This window comes from Haemaphysalis longicornis, unplaced genomic scaffold (genome assembly GCF_048455015.1).
Source record: "Haemaphysalis longicornis isolate Haplotype H1 unplaced genomic scaffold, Haemaphysalis longicornis Haplotype H1 scaffold_3, whole genome shotgun sequence".
NCBI classification, from domain to species: Eukaryota; Metazoa; Arthropoda; class Arachnida; order Ixodida; family Ixodidae; genus Haemaphysalis; species Haemaphysalis longicornis.
Genome location: NW_027526335.1, coordinates 156934397 through 156954726, shown reverse-complemented (window position 1 = coordinate 156954726; position 20330 = coordinate 156934397). Strand labels below are relative to the sequence as shown.

Genomic DNA, 20330 nt, shown 5'->3' with positions numbered 1-20330 from the left:
GCCACAAACAGCAAAAGAACGAAAGAACGTGGTTCAAGCCACCAACCAACAGCGCCCAGGAAACTACGCCACGTGCTGAAGAAGAAGGGAGTCTACCGGCGGCGCGAGCGAGAGCTCGGTGGCAGCGGCACTAGGGCCTTCGGTTTAGTGAAGCACAAGTTCGCCTTTTAATAAATCTGTTTGTCCTTTTACCGCTAACATCATCTTCTTGAGTTTGTGCCTCGCTACAATAGTATTTGCTAGAGCAGATATGTTTGTTTGCAAATAAGTATTATCATATCAATGTTAATGTCCCCACCTAGTATACTATTAGAATAATTTATATTTACGAACAAGAAAAGCGTTTCTAGGTAGTTTAGAAAAGGTGCTATCTTTCCGTTTGGAGGGCGATAACACACAACTAACAAGTAGCTTTGCATGCGAACAGATCAAATTTCGAAATCTTGGTTTAGAATAAACAAATCTTCGATTAATTCACAATCGTGCATATTTTTGACCAAAATTATAACTCCCGCCACACCGTACAATAAGAACGATTAGCGTAGTACGTTTTAAACCCAGCAAGCTCATACACAACTTACGGTGTAGAATCGATTGTTGCTATTATAAATTTCAAATAGAGTACTGTCTTGCATCAAAGGCACAGCCAAGCGTTAGAATGACCAGGCTGGACTTTTAAAATTTAAATGTATTGTCAAGTGGTCGTAGGTAGGTTTTCAAGAGTAAAGTCGATCGTGTACGCGTATTCAGAAATCATTCGATATATTTGCTGTTGCAACAGTATTTTTTTCTCTCATCGATTGTGGAGAAGGAAAAACACAGAAAGGAAAATATGGCTGCTGTGCAGTATTTTTGCCTAATTAGGTTGTCAATTTTATTGCCGTCCTCCAAGTAAACGAGCCAAAGCTGTCCGGTTGACTCTGGAACTTTCCGTTTTTGGGAGCGAGCCCACAAAGAAGACGCCACCGTGCAGGTGCTTCTGCACTGAGAGGTTGGCTGAAAAGAAAGCCATGAAAAAGGTTACAGGCAGGGGAAGAAATTTGGTATTATTTAGAGCTCGGCGACTAAGTGTAAAGTCCCAAGTGGTAAGCAGAGAAACGCATTTGCTCTGTCTGATGTAGCCGACCAGCCATTTTACAAAGCAAAACTAGCTAAAACTCTCCCCTTGTGAACACATAGACAGTATAAAACACCAGTTTACGTTAATTGTAACGTACGTCTTAAAGATTAAGGTGTCATGCTTGTCAAGTGTTTACTTCAGAAAACAAGGTTTGTTGGCCAAAATTGTGTAATAAAAATGTATTAAAATTTTAGGCGTGTTACACATGATTAAACTCACGATAGGTCGTTCTTACGTCACATAGAGATTGTTAGATTTTTATACCTCAATGTCGTTCAGCCTGCTTGGAGGCGAAGACCAAACAAGAATTACACTACATACTTTACTGCGTGAATTTATGCAATTGTCCTGGGGGCCTTGCCCGCGGCTATTAGACTGGCTTTTTGCAGCCTCTAAGCAAAGGATGCACCAACAGGCCACTTGCTAACTACCCCTCGGAGTAATTCACACCCGTAAAAGAGGGTGGTTAGCACGCCACGGTAGCCTGCAATATCAGTGTGCTCAGAACCTGGAGCGTGGCTGTGCACACAACGAATATAAGGAAGCATCCATAAAATAGCGAATACTCTAGGAACTTCTTTGCCGCTATCGAATATCATCTGGCAGGTCTCAGACCACCGAATTTCTGTGACTCCCTCCTCAACAAGGAGGCATCTGGGCCATAAATTCTGTACACTTGTCCTTGTGGAGTGTAACGTACAGGTGGCACATGTTCGGCCCAAAAACACACCGCAGCAGCCGCTGAGAGTGTGGGATTGTTTACCGAAGAGACCTTGTTCCCTGCGTTGTGCATGAAAACGCGGGAACAAACTACAGTGGCACTTTCACCATTTTATCAGAGATGTGCAAGCAGCGACTGCAACAGCACGCTCGTGACTTAACGAGCAAGAGCGTTTGTAACAACTATCAAACATACGAACGTGTCGAGAATGAGTTGATAATTGTTTTGCTCAATGCAATACTCGTCGCAGAAGTAAACTTTATAGTATGACGGCCACATCTCGAATCTTTAGTTGCACCTAAAAGATTTGACTGGGTGAATCGTAAAAAGGGTAGCCTAAATGCGATTTGCGCACTCTCTCTGCAGCGATTAGTTATTCATATTTAAGAGATCTATTTGTAGTTATGTATTCATTATGAACCAGGTTTCTTCACGCAGGGAAAAATTGTCATGAACGATTCGGTGATGATGAATGTCTTTCCAGTCCCCCTTATTGTGAAACCGAAGAATGAGAAGGCTCCGTATGGTTTACCTGACACAGTGGTCTTGAGCCTTTCAGCCACTTCAGAGCGATCCTGCTGTCTTCCTTTCTCCGTGAGAACGACGGCCGCTGCTGCTGCCTCCTCGTACTCGTCGTGGGGCAGTCCCACGACTGACACTTCCGCTATCTCATCACCGTGCTTCTGCAGCAGCAGTTCTTCTACCTCAGCTGGAACCACTTGGTTGCCCATGCATTTGATCATTTGCTTCCACCTTTCGGCGATGTGAAGCCGCCCATCTTCATCATAGTAGCCAGCATCGCCTGCATTTTTCCCAAGATTGGTCAAAGATCGAAGAAACCTTTTTCACGTTGCTTCTAAAACCACCTTAAAGGGACACTGAAGTTATTTGCAGTCCGGAATTTATAGGCCATGCTTCGGCCATTGTGAGCGCGTTTACGCGAGTTTATTTATTAGAAAAATTATTTAGAAAATGCTGTCCTCCTCTATGTATCCTCGCCTATTTACTGTGGCGTTTTCCTGTGACGTCAGAAGGACATGACTTGGCTTGACTGCGCTACTGCACAGCTCGCCAACCTTTGGGCAGAGTCAGTCGGCCCAGTGTTTAGTTCGCCGGCCGCCGACGGGTCATTGCAATTTGTTCGCTCAATTGAAACGAAGCCACGACACGTTTGTGAATGGAAGAATGTGTCTTTCTTTACTTTGTTAGTTTGTACACTGTATCTAGCTCCAAGTTAAGGTCGCGCCACACAAGCGCTGCAGAAGCGCATACGCGCAGATTAGCTGACTGGTAATTCTAAGGCAACTTGAAGGCGGGAGAAGAGTCAGCGGAATATTGGTACTAAGGAAATAAGATAAACCAATACTTTTACCGTACAGCCTACAACTATTTACCACAAAGCAATTTTTGCGCTGGGAGAACAAACACAGCGGTCAGAAGCACGACCACACATCTGCGAACGATTTCCTGTCTAAGAAATGCAATTGGTAGACGTGGGATATTGTGTAAATTCGAGGGATGCTTACTGCACGAGCGCTATACAACAAATAGTCACCTGATGTGGTTGCAATGCTAAAACTAAAATAAAGTGTAAACTGGTTATACATTATATACATTATAATTGCGATGATCGCAATGCTTGCCCGTGGCCGAGAGGTCTGGCGAACTAGGTATGTTCTTTTGCAAGTCGCAAGTTCGAATCCCCGAGGCTACAATGTTTTTTATTCTGTTAGTTGACTTTTTCGTTTTCGGCCGACGTTTTCTATACTGAGTTCACCATTTTTGGGCTGTAACGTTTACTGCTCCATGAACTACTTCACAGAACGTGCGCAGGCTGACACTGACGCGGTAGCGAGTTTTCGTTGGCGTGCGTGTTGTTATAAGCTCCGACTTGTTGCGGGCTGTGGGCACAGGCCAGAATCAACAGACCCTTGGCCTGGTGCGAACACGCTTTGTACAATACAGGCACGAGTGAGGCAAGCTTCAAATATGGAGGAAAATCGCATTGCATTGGAGCGTCTGCGGTGAAGCGGAGGGCGTTCATCCACTGCGTATGCCTCGGCTAGTGATTGCTACGATTCCAAGCCGTCTTGGGAGGCTTATCTAACGTGTTTTACAGCCAAAAACATGGCAGAAGCGTGGTACGTCGATTACTGAGATATCGAGAATGCTCATCCGAGGATCCTGTCGGCTGTCAAGAATGTTGTTTTACCGAACCGAAACCGAAACTTGTTTGAATGCTAGCCTGGACATCATCCAATTAAGGTGCACCTCCTCCCGTCGTCACAGCCTTTAGTTGGTGCATCTGCCGCAGACCGCGCAAGGTAGTTTTTATTCTTTATCGCTTTATAAAATAATGATTGACTTATCAACCGGATAAACGATGAAAAGTGTGTTAATTGAACCAGTCTACGCAGTGCAAGCAAAACCGGGAGCTTGACCAATACACTTCAGTGTCCTTTTAAACTAACACATCTCGTTATAATCTGTCCGTTTTGAAGTACAGGCGATGTTGACACATGCAGGATTCCGTACTGATGCACAAGCGTGATCTTTGACTACGCGGATTAATCGCCTTCGTAAATTCTACAAACAACGGGGAGGAAATATGGAGCTCCTTTAAGCAAAGTGCCCGGATTACTGTTTAAGACAAACATTGTAACAATTGAATCTGTCGCCCTCAAACTTCCGCTTTCAGCCCGTACGAAAATTTCAGGCTGCTGAGGAGTATTATCTGCTCTACTTAGTCCTAGGGCTCATGACAATTTGAACAACGCAAAAGAGATTGATGGTACGTATATACTGTATTGGCTGTGGGTGAGAAAAATCCACTCAAATGCAAAGAATAGTAAAACATTTTGAGAAGCAGGGAACCACTCTGCGAGATTTTTAATGGACAATTTATTGTCCTAGTGTTTATCGATATCCGGTGTTTTACAGTCAGCCCTAATCAGAAATACCTCCGTAACAGTACTAGCGGTCTTTTGGTAGCTAATAACAACACTTCTCAGACTATTATGCGCCACGTATCTCCCCAATACACTCACCAGCAACCATTTTGTCCGCGACAGTATTGAAAGACCCATCATAGCGTGTTCTACCAGCAATACTTTTTCTAAATGGCCGACCCCCAAAACAATACCTCCCGGAAACACTCCTCACAGCTATGATGTGTATGGCTAGGATCAGCGGGTCTAGGCCGGAGGCAGTAATGTACCCACAGGCGTGTTTTCAGCATGCGAAACAACTCTGTAAACATCATAAGGACGCGGGCCTTCCATATTTCGTTATGAGGCTGCCTATATTGCTCCTGAAAAAATGCATTGCTAGCAATGGGTTTGTGTATATATGAGAAGTCAGCCTTAGGGGGATTGATGCAAGCTTGGTCTTTGTCAGCTGGTTTTCAGCAATGGATTTCGCGCAAATGAAGCATAGTCATGTACAGGGGAAGCACGGTTACAGCCTCCCTGCATACTACCCTTTATTACAGTCAACTCTTCCCGAGTCGTCCGCACTCCTCGACAAGCGCGCGTCTCTCTGCCTAAAGATTGTGCAGTGCCGTCCGCTATTCGAATGCCACTTGCCTGGTTAACTATAACCTAAACCATGATTGATGATGCTGCGCTATAACATAACATCAATGTCTGCCCATGAATGCTGTGTGCCTTTAGTCTGAGAGTAAGAGGTCTAGCCGCTGTTAATAAAATGCAACCTTGCAAATCCCCAATATAGTAAACCAGCCTTAAATATATCCACAACAGGGGAAGTATTGGGAAGAAAGCGAAACTTAGCGCGATCAGAGTAAAAAAATATTTTTTTATATTACCTTCCTCTATACGTCATCACAAAGTTGAATGCACTACATTTTTATTCTCATAATAAAGTAATAGGCTAAGCAGGTAGCCGATCCCTTCCGTTTTGGGACATGCGCTTAGCCATCAGCCAAGAAGGCGGGCTTCATTGCCATGAAAACTGGTTATCTTGATCACATGATTGCTCCTTTTTCCATTTTAATTTTTAGTGCCCACTTTTTCATTCAGTACAAGCGCCCTTCATTATTACCATGGGCCGCTGGCTTCATCGTCAGCAGCGGGTGGCTTTGGCACATATGACGAGCCATGCCCAGAGAGCAACCGCCGTTTCTGTGTCGCTTTGTTGTATCGTATGAGTGCTCCATGGTTCGCGGACTAATCTTGCTGTTGATTCTCATGTGTAAATAAATGTAGGCCCTGAAGCGCAACCACATCGGCGCATCAGTTAGTCGATGACCACGCACGTAGGAACCATGGGGCTTCGCTTCACCTGCCTGTTCCCGCATTTCCCGGTGTTCGTGTTGTCTTACCACCGAGCCCGGTTTCTCAAAATGTACGCGAGCTTCGGAATTCGCTGCATAGTTTCATACACCGAACGTTACTCTGTCGCCACTGCCCTGGTTCCAAGCAATCTACTCTGTGAGCTCCTAGAACACAGGGAGCTGCCTTTTGACGGTCTGGAGGTATACGTGATGACCCTCGTCGGCCCAGACGATCAGGCAAAAATGACGCTGCATGCCCCCGTGCTATTGCCCCTTCGCAGCCGTACCGCACGATGAAATTGGTACAGCGCTGACAGGCTGGCAGCAGTTTGATATACGAAGGTCCAACGAGGTCGGTTTTAAACAATACAACGAGAATATTTTACCCTGTGTGACACTGTATCCACGTGCCTTAGAATTTAGTGCGGAAGCCTCACGGCACCGCCGCGCGAGCTGCTCCCACCGATGGGGCTTTCTCTTGCTCTCCTCTCTGCTGCCGGCTTGACGAGAAGAATGCTCCTTGTGTAGGAGACGCTACGTAGCGACGCCGTCGCCTGCTCAGTACGGGGTCATTTCCTTTTTTTTCAACAACCGCCTTTGGCGGGAACTATTACATTGTTGTCCTGCCGACTGAGTTTGACCTCGGTCGTCATGGGGTTCGGACGTGTTTTTTCGCCCCTGTGCGGCCGGAGCGGTTCGCGATTTTGCCGGCCACGCGTTGCGGGCCATGGCTGTTTGTTTTTTGAGAGGCGGCTGCTCTGGCGCGTCGGGCCGTCGAGCGCAAGGTCTTGCTCGCCAGTACCCACTCGTCTGCTCGGGCGTTCACCCAGCAAGCTCTTCAGACTTCGGACCATCTTATACAGTTCATCGCTGCGCAGCCTCGCCTCTACGCTTCGTTGGTCCCGTCGAGAACCTCTGCGGGGCGCAGGATCACTCCAGGATACTGTGTTTGTGAACTGTTTCGTGTGCCGTGGTGCTAGTCGCAGTGGCAGTTCTTCTTTATTCATCCTTTTCACCATCCTATCCCTTTTTATTCCCGTTCCCTTCACCCTCAGGGCCTGACAAGGTGTCGATACCCTACGTAAACAGTTTCAGGCCCTTTTCACAAATCTATCCCCCCAAAAGACACCCGACATCGAGAAACCAGGCCGACTCCTTGCGCCTAATCCTTGGAGGGGCCCTTTCCTTCTCTCTTTTAGAAAAATGCTCGAGCATTTCTCCTTTCCCTTGTCTGGGTACCAGCACAACGTCTCTTCCCCTCTTCTTCATCAGCCGACATTCCGAGCTCTACAAAATTGGTGACCCGGACAACGCTGCAACAAGCACGATGCGACGAGCTCCGACGGCAACATTGCGGCATCCACGCCTAAAATCTTGGACATGGAAGTGAAGCTACGAAATATTTAGCCGAAGCACCGAAGGGTTTCGTTCAGCCAAGTTCAGTTCCACTTCCACTTGCGGAACATCACGTAGCAGTGGACGAAGTACCTGCACGTCGTCGCAGCCAGCGTCATGAAATCGCCGACGTTATTGACTGCATCTTGCTCTCACCCCCTCACAAGATAAATACAATAACCTCAAAAAAAAGGGTGCCAGGCCAAAAACTGGGCGGCCAAAAAAATTACCAAAAACTGGGCGACCTTGACTGAGAGGTGCTGCTGCGGCTCAGCGAGAGGACACTGAGTTGACGAGACTAAAAGGTGTGTGCTCATCACTCGTGCTTTCGGAAGTTGCACTTCCGTACGCCCATAGCACGATAACGTGCAGTACCTCCCAGGGAAACACAGAAGCTTTCGGCTCACTGTATGTTCGCCGAGTGGTATTCACATCAGCCACCCGGCTTGTCCGCGCCATACTGCAGCTGATAACAGAACGCTTAGTTTGGCCCTGTGCCAACGCGGACGGTCGCCCTCGGACATATAAGACGTGTGAGCAGGTGAAGGTGACTTGTCACGCTCGGGCTGAGGTACAAGAATTTCAGACTCCTGAGTCTCGCTTTAACCACGTTCACCGCGACCTCCTGGAACGGCTGCCGCACTGCAAAGGTTTTAGGTACCTGCTCAGATGCATCGACTGGTGCAGCCGATTGCCAGAGGCTATACCAATTGCGAGCATATGAATGGAGACCATCGCGCAGGCCTTTATTTTCACATGGGTGTCACGCTTCGGCTATCTCGCTTGCACAAAAACTGCCCCTAGACAGTGATTGTGACCCTCTCTGGCAGCAACCTGCAGCATACAACCGCCTACCACCCTGCCAGTATCGCAAGGTTTGAGCGTTGCACAGGCAACATTAAAATAGCTACACTCAAAGCGAAACTCGATCTACAGCACTGGTTGGAGACGCTCCTTCTTGTTCTCCTTGGTGTACGCTCAACGGTAAATGAGTATGTTGGCTTCAGCGCAACAGTAGTGGTGTGCGGCTGAACAGTGCGCCGGCCTGGGGAATTCTTTTCCGACCAGATGCTTTCCGGGCAAGCCCCCTCTTTCAGCATGGAAGGCAGCGCGCATAGCTTGCAGAACTCAGGCCAACAGCACCTCGCATCGCTTGCACCAGAAGGTTCTCACGTTTACTGGTACGGACTGGCGTACACCTGTGTTTCAGTGGCAGGACAAAACAGAGCCACCCCTTGCATCGCCGTACGATGTTTTCGAAGGTAATAGCAAGACCATCACAATCGACGTGCGTTGCGAGCGAGAAGTCGACACCGTCGATCGAGACAAGCCAGTTCATAATGAGGGTTTTGTTCATGCTGTCTGACGTACGTTTTCAGTGATAAACAGTGACTTTTTGACGACTACGCCCTTTGTCCGTTGAGCCCTTACTTCTGCCTTTTTTGAAAAGCTCCGTAGTAAAGGGGAGCCTCTGCATCGGAAGCCTCATGACACCACGCGCGAGTGGCTCCCGTTAAGGGGACCTTTCGCTTTCTCTCCTGTCTTGCGCCCGCTTGTCGCGAACACCGCTCCGTTTGTAGGGGACTCTACCTAGCGACGCTGTCGCCTGCTCACTGCAGGATGATTCCATCTTTCTTTCGAATGGTCCCCTATCGCGGGGACGCTTACTTTGTTGTCCGGGCGATTCCTGGCAGTGTGGCCGTCTACTGCCTGAAGGTACCTTTCCATCTCTCTTTTAGGAGAAAGCGGAAGCCCTCCTGCTTTTTGTCGTCGGGGGACCCACTCGACGTACTGCTGTTTTGAAAATAAACAGTCTTGCCTTGAAACTGCGAAGCCGTACAACGTCTATTTTCTCGTCTCCTTCAGCAGCGGACATAACAAGCCGCTATAAATTGATAACATTCCTGGGCGGGTTAATTTCATGTGTGTGCTCTAAAAGTGGTTGCCTGCACGCATTGTGAGCAATGCCTAAGAAGTACAGGTCTATCCTTTCCCAGAGTCACTACGCTACTTTCTGTACTTGGGTTACCTTACAAGATATTCCAGGTTAGTTTATCTCAATCTTCACAATTTACTTTGATCGCCCTTCATTTCTTTCAACCCGCCACAATATATTATCGTATTACTCCATGATTTATGTATTCACATTATTGTACCCTAATCTATCTAATAAGATGTTAGTCACTGAAACCTATCCTATGTTATTGCCCAATATTTCATTCTTAACCCACCTAATTCTATCGCAATCCACCTTATTCACAATATAAACCTAATAATGTACCGCATTCCACCCAAATACTCTTCATACTCATTTAAATTTTATCGTTTTTATTTGCTTTATTTTTTCCCATTGTGTGTATTTATATGCAATGTGCAACCTCTTAAACCTTGATTTTTTTGTAGACCGCACATTCACATTTACCAAGCTATTCTGTCTATGCAAAATATTCTTATTTTGTCATTTAAAGTAAACTACCACTTTTGTAAAATACCCGGCATTCATTGGACTGATATGAGTAGACAAATGGGCCCCCTCTCACCTCACCCTATAACGCATTACTATCAAGCTTTATTCAATCACTATTTATAGGCATACATCCGCACGGCAAGCAGCAATGACCGTATGTTATAGCTGATCAATGGAGCCAGGGCCCCACCACGTTCTTCCATTGCGTGGTTGCTCCCGCTGAAGTAGTTTTTTCTTTTTATGTCATTGATGTTGACACCCGGCACGACGGCCCCTTCTTGCGTCTGATGCTTGCGTTTGATGAAACATGTATAATCACCTTAATCATTATACGCTGCTTAGACGTGTGAATTGCACTGTAAATGGTGCACTGCCCTTATTCCAAGAAACACCATCCATGGTAGCCTGCAAACCGATTTCATTCGGTGTGCTAAGGTGCTAAGAGTGAAGGAGACCAAAGATCCACGGCCAAACTGTACACCGTGATCCTGACTCGAACTTGAGACACAATAACTGCACTACGGAGACCGCAGCGCTGTCGCTTCAATTTGACCCAGTAAGAATTGCGCCATCGCGGAACTTGATATGCTATCTTCTGAAAGAACTTTTGCAAACCAACTAGTAATATTTGACTGATGCCATAAGTGAAATCAAGGGTTTGGCGGAAACCCGTGTGGTCAGGAAAACACATGACAATAAAAACTTGCGCCGACCACGAATGTTTAAAATCAAGACGTTTCGGCTCCCGCACGGGTGCCTTGTTCACAATGAAAAGTGGGCACACACATGAACTTACTCGCTGCAACTGTTTTGCTGAAGCGCCCATTTTTATGTCACAATATTTTTGTTGTAACGTACCTAAGGCAAGCACTTCTTTAGATTGGGCTGGGAACTTCTTGCCAGATATAAAAATATCACAGACCATGCAAAGCCCTAACAGCGCAGGATTCATGCCTTACAGGGCCGCTAGAGCATGTAACAAGTTCACTCGAGATAACGGTGTGTCTGGGTGACTATCATACAGTGAAGACAATTTTCGGCCCAAACTGAATCATCTTCCAATCACGTGCAAACTACAAAGCAATCGAAAGTGCGTTGCGTAAAACCGTGGCACTTTTTTCACGCAAATGTGATCTTGTTCGTTCTGATACCTGATTTCATCCAGCCTCCTTTGTCAAAGAGATCAGCCGTCTCTTTGGGTCTGTTGTGGTACCCCTTCACCATTGCGGCGCTTTGGAAGCAGACCTCTCCAATCTGGCTGGGGCCTAGCTTCTCGTGAGTTTTCGTGTTGACAACCTAATGAAATACAAAACTTTTAGGTTCGCTGTGGTAATAGCGACGAACAGCCAGTGATGGAGACATGGCCCCACTCTCAGGGCGAGGAACGCGCACCAGAAAAAAAATATTACTTATAATAGTCCTTTCAATGCAAAAAATAGCCATTGACAACTGTCCCCATATTTTCACGGTAGACGTGTAAATCGCAAGAAATTAGAGCAAGGACGAAGGAGGATGACCGGTACAGGCGTCGTTCTCTTTCGTGCTTAGTCTAATTTAGTGCGCTTTACAAGTTTACAATACGTATCACCTTTCTAAGAGGTCCCGCTTAACAAGTTAAAACTTGGGTTGTCTTTCTCCACAGTCTAAAACGAGGTATATTGTTTGGTTGTGATTTCTACTAATAGCACCGAACAGAGAGGAAAATAATACGCTCGTTTTATTAACAACAAAAATAAGCAGGCGCAAAATTTTCTGCGTATTTTGACGTTGCGGCACGGCATAGAAAACAAACCATGGAAGGCGATCTATTTAAGCTATTTACAAAATGTCGGCCATGAAGTAGACCGTGCCGGATGTGTTCCCTGCGCAGCTTCCTTTTCACAGCTCCCAGCTTCTTTTCGTGACGTTTTCAAGTAATGCTCTTAACATTATTACGGTTGCTCCAGAGTTTTTCTGGGAAAAGGGAATTACCTTCGGTCAACCCTTTCTGCGCGTTTTGAATTCATAATCTACCACTCTCCTTTGCATCGAAGTTGAAATGTTCCTTTCCACAGAACCCTTTTTTCTCCTGTAGCTGTATCAGAAAAATATTAGTAGCAATAAAAAAACTACAATACGCAATTAATCGCGAGAGGCGTGTACAGTTAATGTTCAGGATAATAATTATCCCGGAAATAAGTACTCGTTCTGTGAATGTACTCAAGTTTTATTTTAAATAAACCAAGCCAGTATTGTACTATCTGGACTGCATATCCGAACAGAAGCAACGACCCATGATCTCCTGTTTCTTTTTTTTTCTTTTTTAAATTAGCCATTTACCGGATCGGATTCACTGATTTGCGCGTATTAAACTACGGAAAATACATTTTGGCTTCATTCAAGCCGGCTCCGTGAGACAGTTTTTTTAAGCCTGTTTTTTTACATGCCTTGAAATTGCCCCTCTTCTAATCCAGTTTTTGAGCGTTTCCCTTTCACTTTTCTAACGTGTATTCTAAAGTGCACATATACATAAAAATTCGGGGTTCGTATCTTATCACCTTTATTTTATTTGTGCCTCCTGTACGCGTAAGTTTGCCTTTTCGTTGAATGCCGTTTCGGTGTAAAAGGCCCTGCCAGGAGTGCGAGTGGATTGGTAGCGGCTATTCAATGTCTGCGCATCGTCAAATTCCATGGCATTGTGTTAAAAGGCATACAGAACGCTTGAACGGCAAAAAGCTTAAATAAATCCGACCAAACAATGCACTACCAAACAGTTCAGGATGCCTGAACTTCGTCCTTCTGTGCGGAACGCGACGGCGTTACCGTACTCGACGCTGAATAAGTTCTGTAACTTGTTTTTCGGGCACTGGTATTCGGCAGCTCACCTACCATACGTGAATAAGAATCCAGCGCGCAAGTACGCAAAACAATGCAGTACTACCGTACTTACACGTGTGGCCAGTACTACCGCTCTGGCCACACGGCAACTGATGTGGCAAGGCCATTCGACTATAGGGCTTTAGCGTGTTCTGCAAGTAAACGCCAAAGCATATTTCGCTTAAGGTTAACGCCCATGACTACGCCGGCTTTTCAACGCCACGGTGGTCTTAAAAGGACTCTGCAACACTTCCGATAAACGCTCTCACTCTTTTCTTCGCATCAGGAAGCACTGTGAAGCCTATAGCCAGCACTGAGCATAACTGTGTGATATGCTCGTTGCAGGAGGTACGCCTTCCGTTTCTGCTCTGTTTTTGTAGCTTTCTTTTCGCAGTGGCTATAGAATGCGTTCATTGCTTCAACTGAGAGAAAGTCGTTTAATAGCCGCTAGACCGATGTAATGACGGAATTATAGCGGTCGAAGAACGGTAAGAGCGGAAAAGAGAGAAGCCTTTTTATCTAGTTTCTAAGATATTTTATGGGGACTGAGCAGTAGGTATTTTGTGACCCCGTAATCTAAGCACTGGATTTGTTGTTTGAATACCTTCTGCAAGCATTTAGGGTTTCGAAATGAGTTGAAAAACTTGTTGCAGGTTCCCTTCAAGGTTACCAACCAAAATAGGCGCCGAGAAATCCGCTTGGGCTAGCCAAGCTACATTTCAAATATAAAAACACTTTCTCCTTGAACTCGTGAATAAAGCTTACCTTAACTTTGAATGTTACGGCCGGAAAGCCAACGTCACTGCCACTGTCGCAATTTCCACGGCATCGCGGTTGGGCAGATACCAGGAAACACGCTTCCGTCATGCACAAGGTGTTGGACAGGGTCTGCAGGCCTCCAAACGTTGAGCGGGCGGCGTTTGACAGCCATTCTGTGACCACAGATCCGCCAATGGGTATATGCCTCATGGTAGGTAGTGTCCGCCCTGTACGACGCATCTCGCGGACGATTGCGTGCAATCGGGGCGGGATTGTACACATCACAGTGGCCTATGTGTAAGAAAAAAGCAATGTTTGGAGCAATCGGTATCATGGCTGGGTTTAAAACGTCTTTTCCATGCTTCCTCCAAGATTAAGCACCGAGTTTATTGCTGACTTCACGTAATATTGTGAGCAATATGAAGGAGAACACCGGAACGTATGGAGAACATTGCTCATAACAGTACAGCAAAAGTAACCAGCTATCTCGCTGTTCTCTATTGACGTGTCGGCAAGTAACTTATGTGTAACCACAAAGAAGAGAGGAAGGAAAACTTTCCGTTGTTTAAAAATCCATACACTGCGTTCCCCGAATAAAAGGATCTCCTAAAATGAGTCGCAATATTGAATTGCCAAATTTTCAATGATTTCCTATAAAGGACCGTTTACAAGTGCGCCTGGTACTTTAACACTTGTCAGGCGCCGCATGAAACAAATAATTGCAGCCTGTGCGCAATCTTGAAGTAAATTCAGCCGCAGCTGGCATTGCGGTTAAGGGCACAATATAGACTAATTCACCATTGTTGTAAAACTGTTTCCTGAAAATTGAAAATTGGCAATAAGCATGAGATTACGCGATTTAAGTACGAGATTTATTACCCGTGGTGTGGGGCTTTCGTAAAACCACGATGTGGTATTAGCAACCCTAAAAAATACCTTCCGACTGTGCAGAAAATTGCTTTTTTTAAGCCATCGAACACCTACTAATAAGATAACACAAAAGTACGCCCATCTTCCCGCGAGGGAACCCTGATGTGATGCGACGCATCGGGGGGTTCAATTGGTCGTAACGTTGCCTTGAGCGTTTGCGCTGACGCTGGTATTGGATTGTGTCAGCCCACTCGCTGAAGGGACCGTCGCTTCCATCACGTCTTCATCGGAAGAATCAAGTCAAGCACGGAGTCGTCAAGCAAAGGCACGCGGCGTACCACGATATCTAGCGCTGACTGAACCGCCGCAGCGCGCTACCCGCTTTGTATTCAGCGTGCCTGAAGGAGAGGAGACAGCGGAGGAGAGTGGCGCTTGCGCTCACTTGCGCGCCTGAGCAGACGAGAGCGGAGCGAAGCACGCGCACGCAGCTGTTGTTTATGATAATTAGACGGAGTGAGAGTGTTGCGCACAGCTGTCGGAGAGAAGAGCGGAGGAGATGCGCGCATGCGCAGGTGGCGTGCGGACGCCGCCGACGATGACGCCGACGCAGGAGGGACATGCCTCAGAGCAAGAGATGCGTCGCATCTAATAAAAAACGAAATCTATGTCCGCCTAAAACACGACAGTCGCTAATTGCATCTGAATAATACTCCTGTTCTTTATTGGAAGGGATTGGATACTGTACATAATATTATTAATAGTGCGCCTGAAATTCGCAAATTGTTCAGTTTGAGGTCTACAACCGCCTGATTAGCCAGGGTTAGAAGTGAATAAATTGTGTACTCTATTTTCATATATAAATGTCCATAAGCTACACCCACGAACAAATCATAAAACGTGTACTTTCGTACAGACTTCAGGCACGTCTTACTTAAAGGAGTGCTGGCACGTAATTTTTGTGTTACGTTTTTTTCGCTGCTATCTTATCAGAGAATGGCACTTATGACACTTATCAGAGAATGGCACATTAGACGGTTGATCGCCGCGTAAATATTCGCTCATGACATCGTTTTCTTGTGTAAGTTTCGGTTTCGAATAAACGAACGCCCTGCGGCCGCCATGACAGGAGGCTGCACGTGATGTCGCCATTCTCGTTGCACCGCTGATGGACTGGACGCGCGCGTGAGCGAGCGCATGCGCGCGTCAAGACCGGCCGAGGTCTTCACCATCCCCGCGCGCCCGGGCAGCATGATGTCAATCCCATAACTCTGACGTTGTACACACGGCGGAGCAGCGCGTGTGAGCTGCCCCCGGCGCGTACGATACGTCATGGGAGCCCCGACGTCGGCAGTTTTGGGCAAGTCGCAGATGATGTCGTGTCGGCTCGCACAGGGTGTTCTCGAGCGGTGAAACATTAAAATGGATTGAACATACGGTATGCTGAACGGTTACAATTGAAACGTGATGGCATATGTCTCTTGAAAGAAAGGAAGCATTGTACATAGTTTTCTAGACCTGGAAATTTTGTGTCCCCATTCTTTAACATGGGAAAGTGTTGCACACCATTCCAAGAAATCCTAGATGACACATAAAAAATCCTAGCACTCACACCTTCGAGTAGTACGCAAGATGTTCAGAAACTTCTCATTTTAGACTACGTGGCCCGAAAGTAAGCTATAAACAATTCCCACACAGATTGTTTCAAAACTGACTAAAATCTTTGGACATACGAACAGACTAATGTAATGGTCTTGCACAGAAATACCCCCGTGGTTTCGATCTTCGCACCAGGGTAGAAATACAGGGTAATGATTCAGAATAATGATGCTACAATAACAAGCTCGTGCCTTCATTTGTAAAACCCTGAATCTCCGGTGCACACATTGTTTGGGCATGCGGGGCTCCAACATAGCTGAGTGTACGCTTTTTCATTACCCACCCAGTTCGTTCCGAAAAACTCCCCGCAGGCAATAGTCAAATGCCCATTTGCATCAACGGATATTTCTACAGAAGGAAATTGAATTGTTCGCCCATAGGCCCACTCCGTCATGAACGTGTGAGATGGTTTGAGCGCACTACGCTCAACATACTTGAAAAGAGTGACAGAACTCTATATATTAAACCATGGTCGGCCCCACCTTTACCTGTGAAACACCTTCAACTAACTGATACCTCTACATGCAGGATGACCGGCTATAGTGATTTGGGCAAGGGCTGGCTTGTGTATAAGGACATTATTTTGTGTGGTCACAATCCGCTTTAACATGTTGGCCAGAAGGTTGGAGATCCGCAGATCCTCGCAGATTCCCAAATCCTTTCGACTTTAGATCCTCCCCATTTGACCTGATCCACCTTCCCGGACGATGTTATGCGGGAGTTTAAATTTCTCCTCCCCAAATCCAACAGTAGCGCTCAAATCCGTTCCGACCGCGGCCATCACTAAACGTAGTATTGAATCAAATGTAAATACCCTCCTGTTCTTTACACTGCCCTACTAGCTGGAATTACTTGCCTGTCGGCTACACGAATATATTGATCCACCATTGACTATTTCATATGGGAATCATGCGGTCTCACCTTGGAACAAAGAATGCTATAGCAAACCCAAAGGCATGCACACTCTTAGTAAATGAGCCGTACAGTAGCGGTCACCCAGCAGGCGGAGCTATCGTTGCGGTGATGTGTCACGTGGACATTTTATTCTTGAAATGACGTTGTCCTGTGAGCAATCTGCAGAAGCCACGAGTCTCCTCTCAGCAATAGGAATGAAACCTATTTTTTTTATGGTGTTGTTATTGATATTAATACCGAAGTGCTGGAAGCAGTTGTGTTGTGTGTCGAGATTTCGCCGCACATGAAAGCTCCCCATGTGGTCCAACTTATTCCGGAGCCCTCCACTGGAGCGCTCCTTATATCCCAGGAGTGTAGAACCTCCGAAGTTTCTTTAGAAAAAGATATGCATTGATTATATGCCACTAACAAGCATGCCAGCTTGCGAGCATGCAAGGAGGAAGTGGTATTGAGAGAGTCGGCAAGAACGCTTGAGGTCCTCTTTATTTGCGAGCTCCCGTCACGGCCACAAAAGAACTGCCACTGTTCCGGCCAGCGTAGGTGATGATGACCGCCCTTGAAAATGAAAAATGAAATGAGATGATGATAAACGTGCACCATGTAGAAACGACAACGAAGCATAAATCCGATATTGGCCGTTCACATTGCTCAGCCTCTCGTGTTAAGAGGGCGTATGCTAAGTTCACGCCAATACAATTATTTCCCCTTGGCTGAAGCCGCCATCCTGACAGCCACTGATACGTAGAAAAATCGCGTCAAAGGAAACACTTAATCCCGGAAACATGCATGATCTCATTTCCACTGCATTGGTAGTCAATGACTCCGGAAGTAGGACTGACACGGTGATTGACCGGTGAAGTTTCCTCAAGGATCCTGTTAGAGCTGATGAATCGGGGCAAGAGAGTCTCGCATAATCCAGGAATACTGAGGGGGGGAGGCAATGAGTGGGCAAGAAGAACATCTTCACCAGGTTTGAAAAAGCCTGAGCGATGGGTCTCGACGTGACGAGATTTTCGGCTCACTTGACAGGCCACCGTGTTCAAACGGGCAAGACTGTGGCAGTGAGCCAGCCGAGAAACAAGCCTGTCGGGTAGATTCGCTGTTGGAGGAGTAGGTGCGGAGAGGGAAGACGCGTCAAGTACAGAAGAGGGGGAAATGCCATATACAAGGAAAGATGGGGGAATCCAGTGTTTTGTTGCACAGCGGTATTGTAGGCGTAGGTAACAAACAGAAAAAAAATTCCCGCGCCTTCCCGCGAGAGGAACACGAGTAAATGCAGAGCATTGGGGCCTCAGTACTGATTGAAGGCAGTGTTGCTTCCATCGCTTCTTCCGTGATGCTGAAGTAACAGACACGAGTAAACGTGGGCACGAGCGTCAACCAAGGAAGGAAGGAGCAACGCAGTGAGTGAAACACGAGCGACCGCGAGCCGCTATATTTGCAGCGCGCGCAGTAGAGGGAGAGCAGTACGGAGGGGATAGCGCGCATGCGCAAGCAGCGCGCGCCCTTTCACGCCCCAGCGCGCTGCTATCACGCACCTGTTACGCCGAGACCGCGACGGAGCGAACGGGCTGACTACGACGCATGCGCGCGCCAGCTGCTGTTGAGAGAGAGGAGGGAAGGAGAGGCGCACCTGCTGCGGACGCGGAACTGTTGACACCGTCCGACGCAGGAACAGGCGAGGCTAAGAAATGCTCTGCATTTAAAAGGGTGTCGCCATTCTTGTGGTGAAGGCCAATGTAGAAGGAAATAATGTCCGAAAGAGTCTTATGGAAGTGTTCCGTCCGGCCATTTGTTTAGGGGTGGTAGCACGACGTAGTTATTTGAACAGTTTCAGCGAGAAGAAAGGAACGTTCGTGCGCGGTCACTGAGAAAAACTCGGGGGCGGGAGAGGCAGGAAGGGGGGGGGGGGAGGGGGTGACCGTGGCGCAGGAAGCTGGCCCTCCAAAAGAATTCTGCTAGTTCCGAAGCGCAGGCCGAGCAAGTGGGAGCAGTTTCGCATTACGGGTCAAACTGTCCACTGCTGTGACAACCCACCGACGGGCGACTGCAGTTACAAGAAGGGGTCCGTGCAGGTCAATTCCCACGATATTGATGGGAGGTGAAGGGCATCAAAGGCGTTTTAGCGTCCCCACTGGGGTCGAATTCGGTCGTTTACGGTGTTGGCTTGGTAAACACGACGCAACTTACTTGGCGACACTGGTTGAGAGGCCGGGAAAATAATTCAGGCCAACCCACCATGTGAATGTGGTTAGAAAGCAAAGCTGTAAACGGCACCCACGATGATTACCCATTTGCCGTCAATTAAATTCCCCCACGTCGCTATACAAATCGTGAAACCAGACAGAAGTTAAATGCACTTAACCACACCCGTTGGTGTAGCACATGAGTGAAAACGTTTTTTCAAGGTATCGAAGGAAGCTCAAACCCGGTGTTAGACGATCTCACTTCTCCGTTTCTGCCGCCGCGGACAGAGGCGACGAGATCGGCGGCATAGAAGGAAGGAGGAGCAGGATGAGGAGGAAGAAATGCTTCTATTCAGATTTCTGAACGGCCCAGAGTGCGGCCCAGGGGGGTGGTTCCTTCTCCACAGTACGCGCCGCCTGACCACCAGCTGAAGCTGGGTAGGCAGAGAGGGGCTGGGCAGCAGCATCTTCTATTGCTTTTGTTGTCTAGTTGACGGAAAGAGAGGAGGGCACTCAGGGCTAAAATCGAACACCCCGCGTATGTGGCGGAGTGTTCCTACTTATGAGCAAAATTTACATTCAGCGTCGTAGCGATTCGGGTGCATTCAGGAAACACACGTCGGGTGTGGGAAGGAGCTGGATTGTATGAGTCGTAGGGTAGTTTGTTGTTCACTGGAAAGGTCAGGGTAAGGCGAAGGTATGGTCTGTCTCTGAAGGTGATAACGCTGGGTTATGTCCCTGAACTGGACGAGCGGGTGACTGTCCTCGTGCAGCTCCATAGCCGTGGAGGGGGGGGGGGGAGGTGTTAAAGCGCAGGCTTGTTGGTGGGCGTGTTCGCTGCCATTCATTGAAGCGTGAGCGCGTGTCCAGATGATTTGAATGGAACCGTTTGGAGAGTGTTTTTCTAGCACACGCAGTCCAGGTCGGGACACCCAACACGACTGGTAATTTTGGTAGGCTTTGGGAAGCGGTGACTACCTTCCGAACCCCTGATAGAGTGAGAGCCAAGGCGATGGCTGCCTCTTCGGCTGCCGTCATGTATTTGGTCTTGAGTGAGGCACACGCAAGGAGGTTAGTTCTGGAGGTAGCCA

At 47.3% G+C, this 20330-nt stretch overlaps 1 protein-coding gene across 1 annotated transcript in view; it reads right to left on the bottom strand.

Annotated features, from left to right (window-relative positions):
• Positions 1–853: 853 nt before the first annotated feature.
• LOC144175496 (uncharacterized) overlaps positions 854–20330 on the bottom strand; it is a 113880-nt gene continuing 94403 nt past the window's right edge. The window contains exons 7-11 of the mRNA XM_077704575.1: positions 14881–14932; positions 13619–13903; positions 11149–11293; positions 2374–2643; positions 854–996 (exon numbers count right to left, since the gene is read on the bottom strand). Of these exons, the coding sequence (XP_077560701.1) occupies positions 875–996; positions 2374–2643; positions 11149–11293; positions 13619–13903; positions 14881–14932 (874 nt within the window). The 3' untranslated portion in view covers positions 854–874. The remainder of the gene's footprint in view (positions 997–2373; positions 2644–11148; positions 11294–13618; positions 13904–14880; positions 14933–20330) is intronic.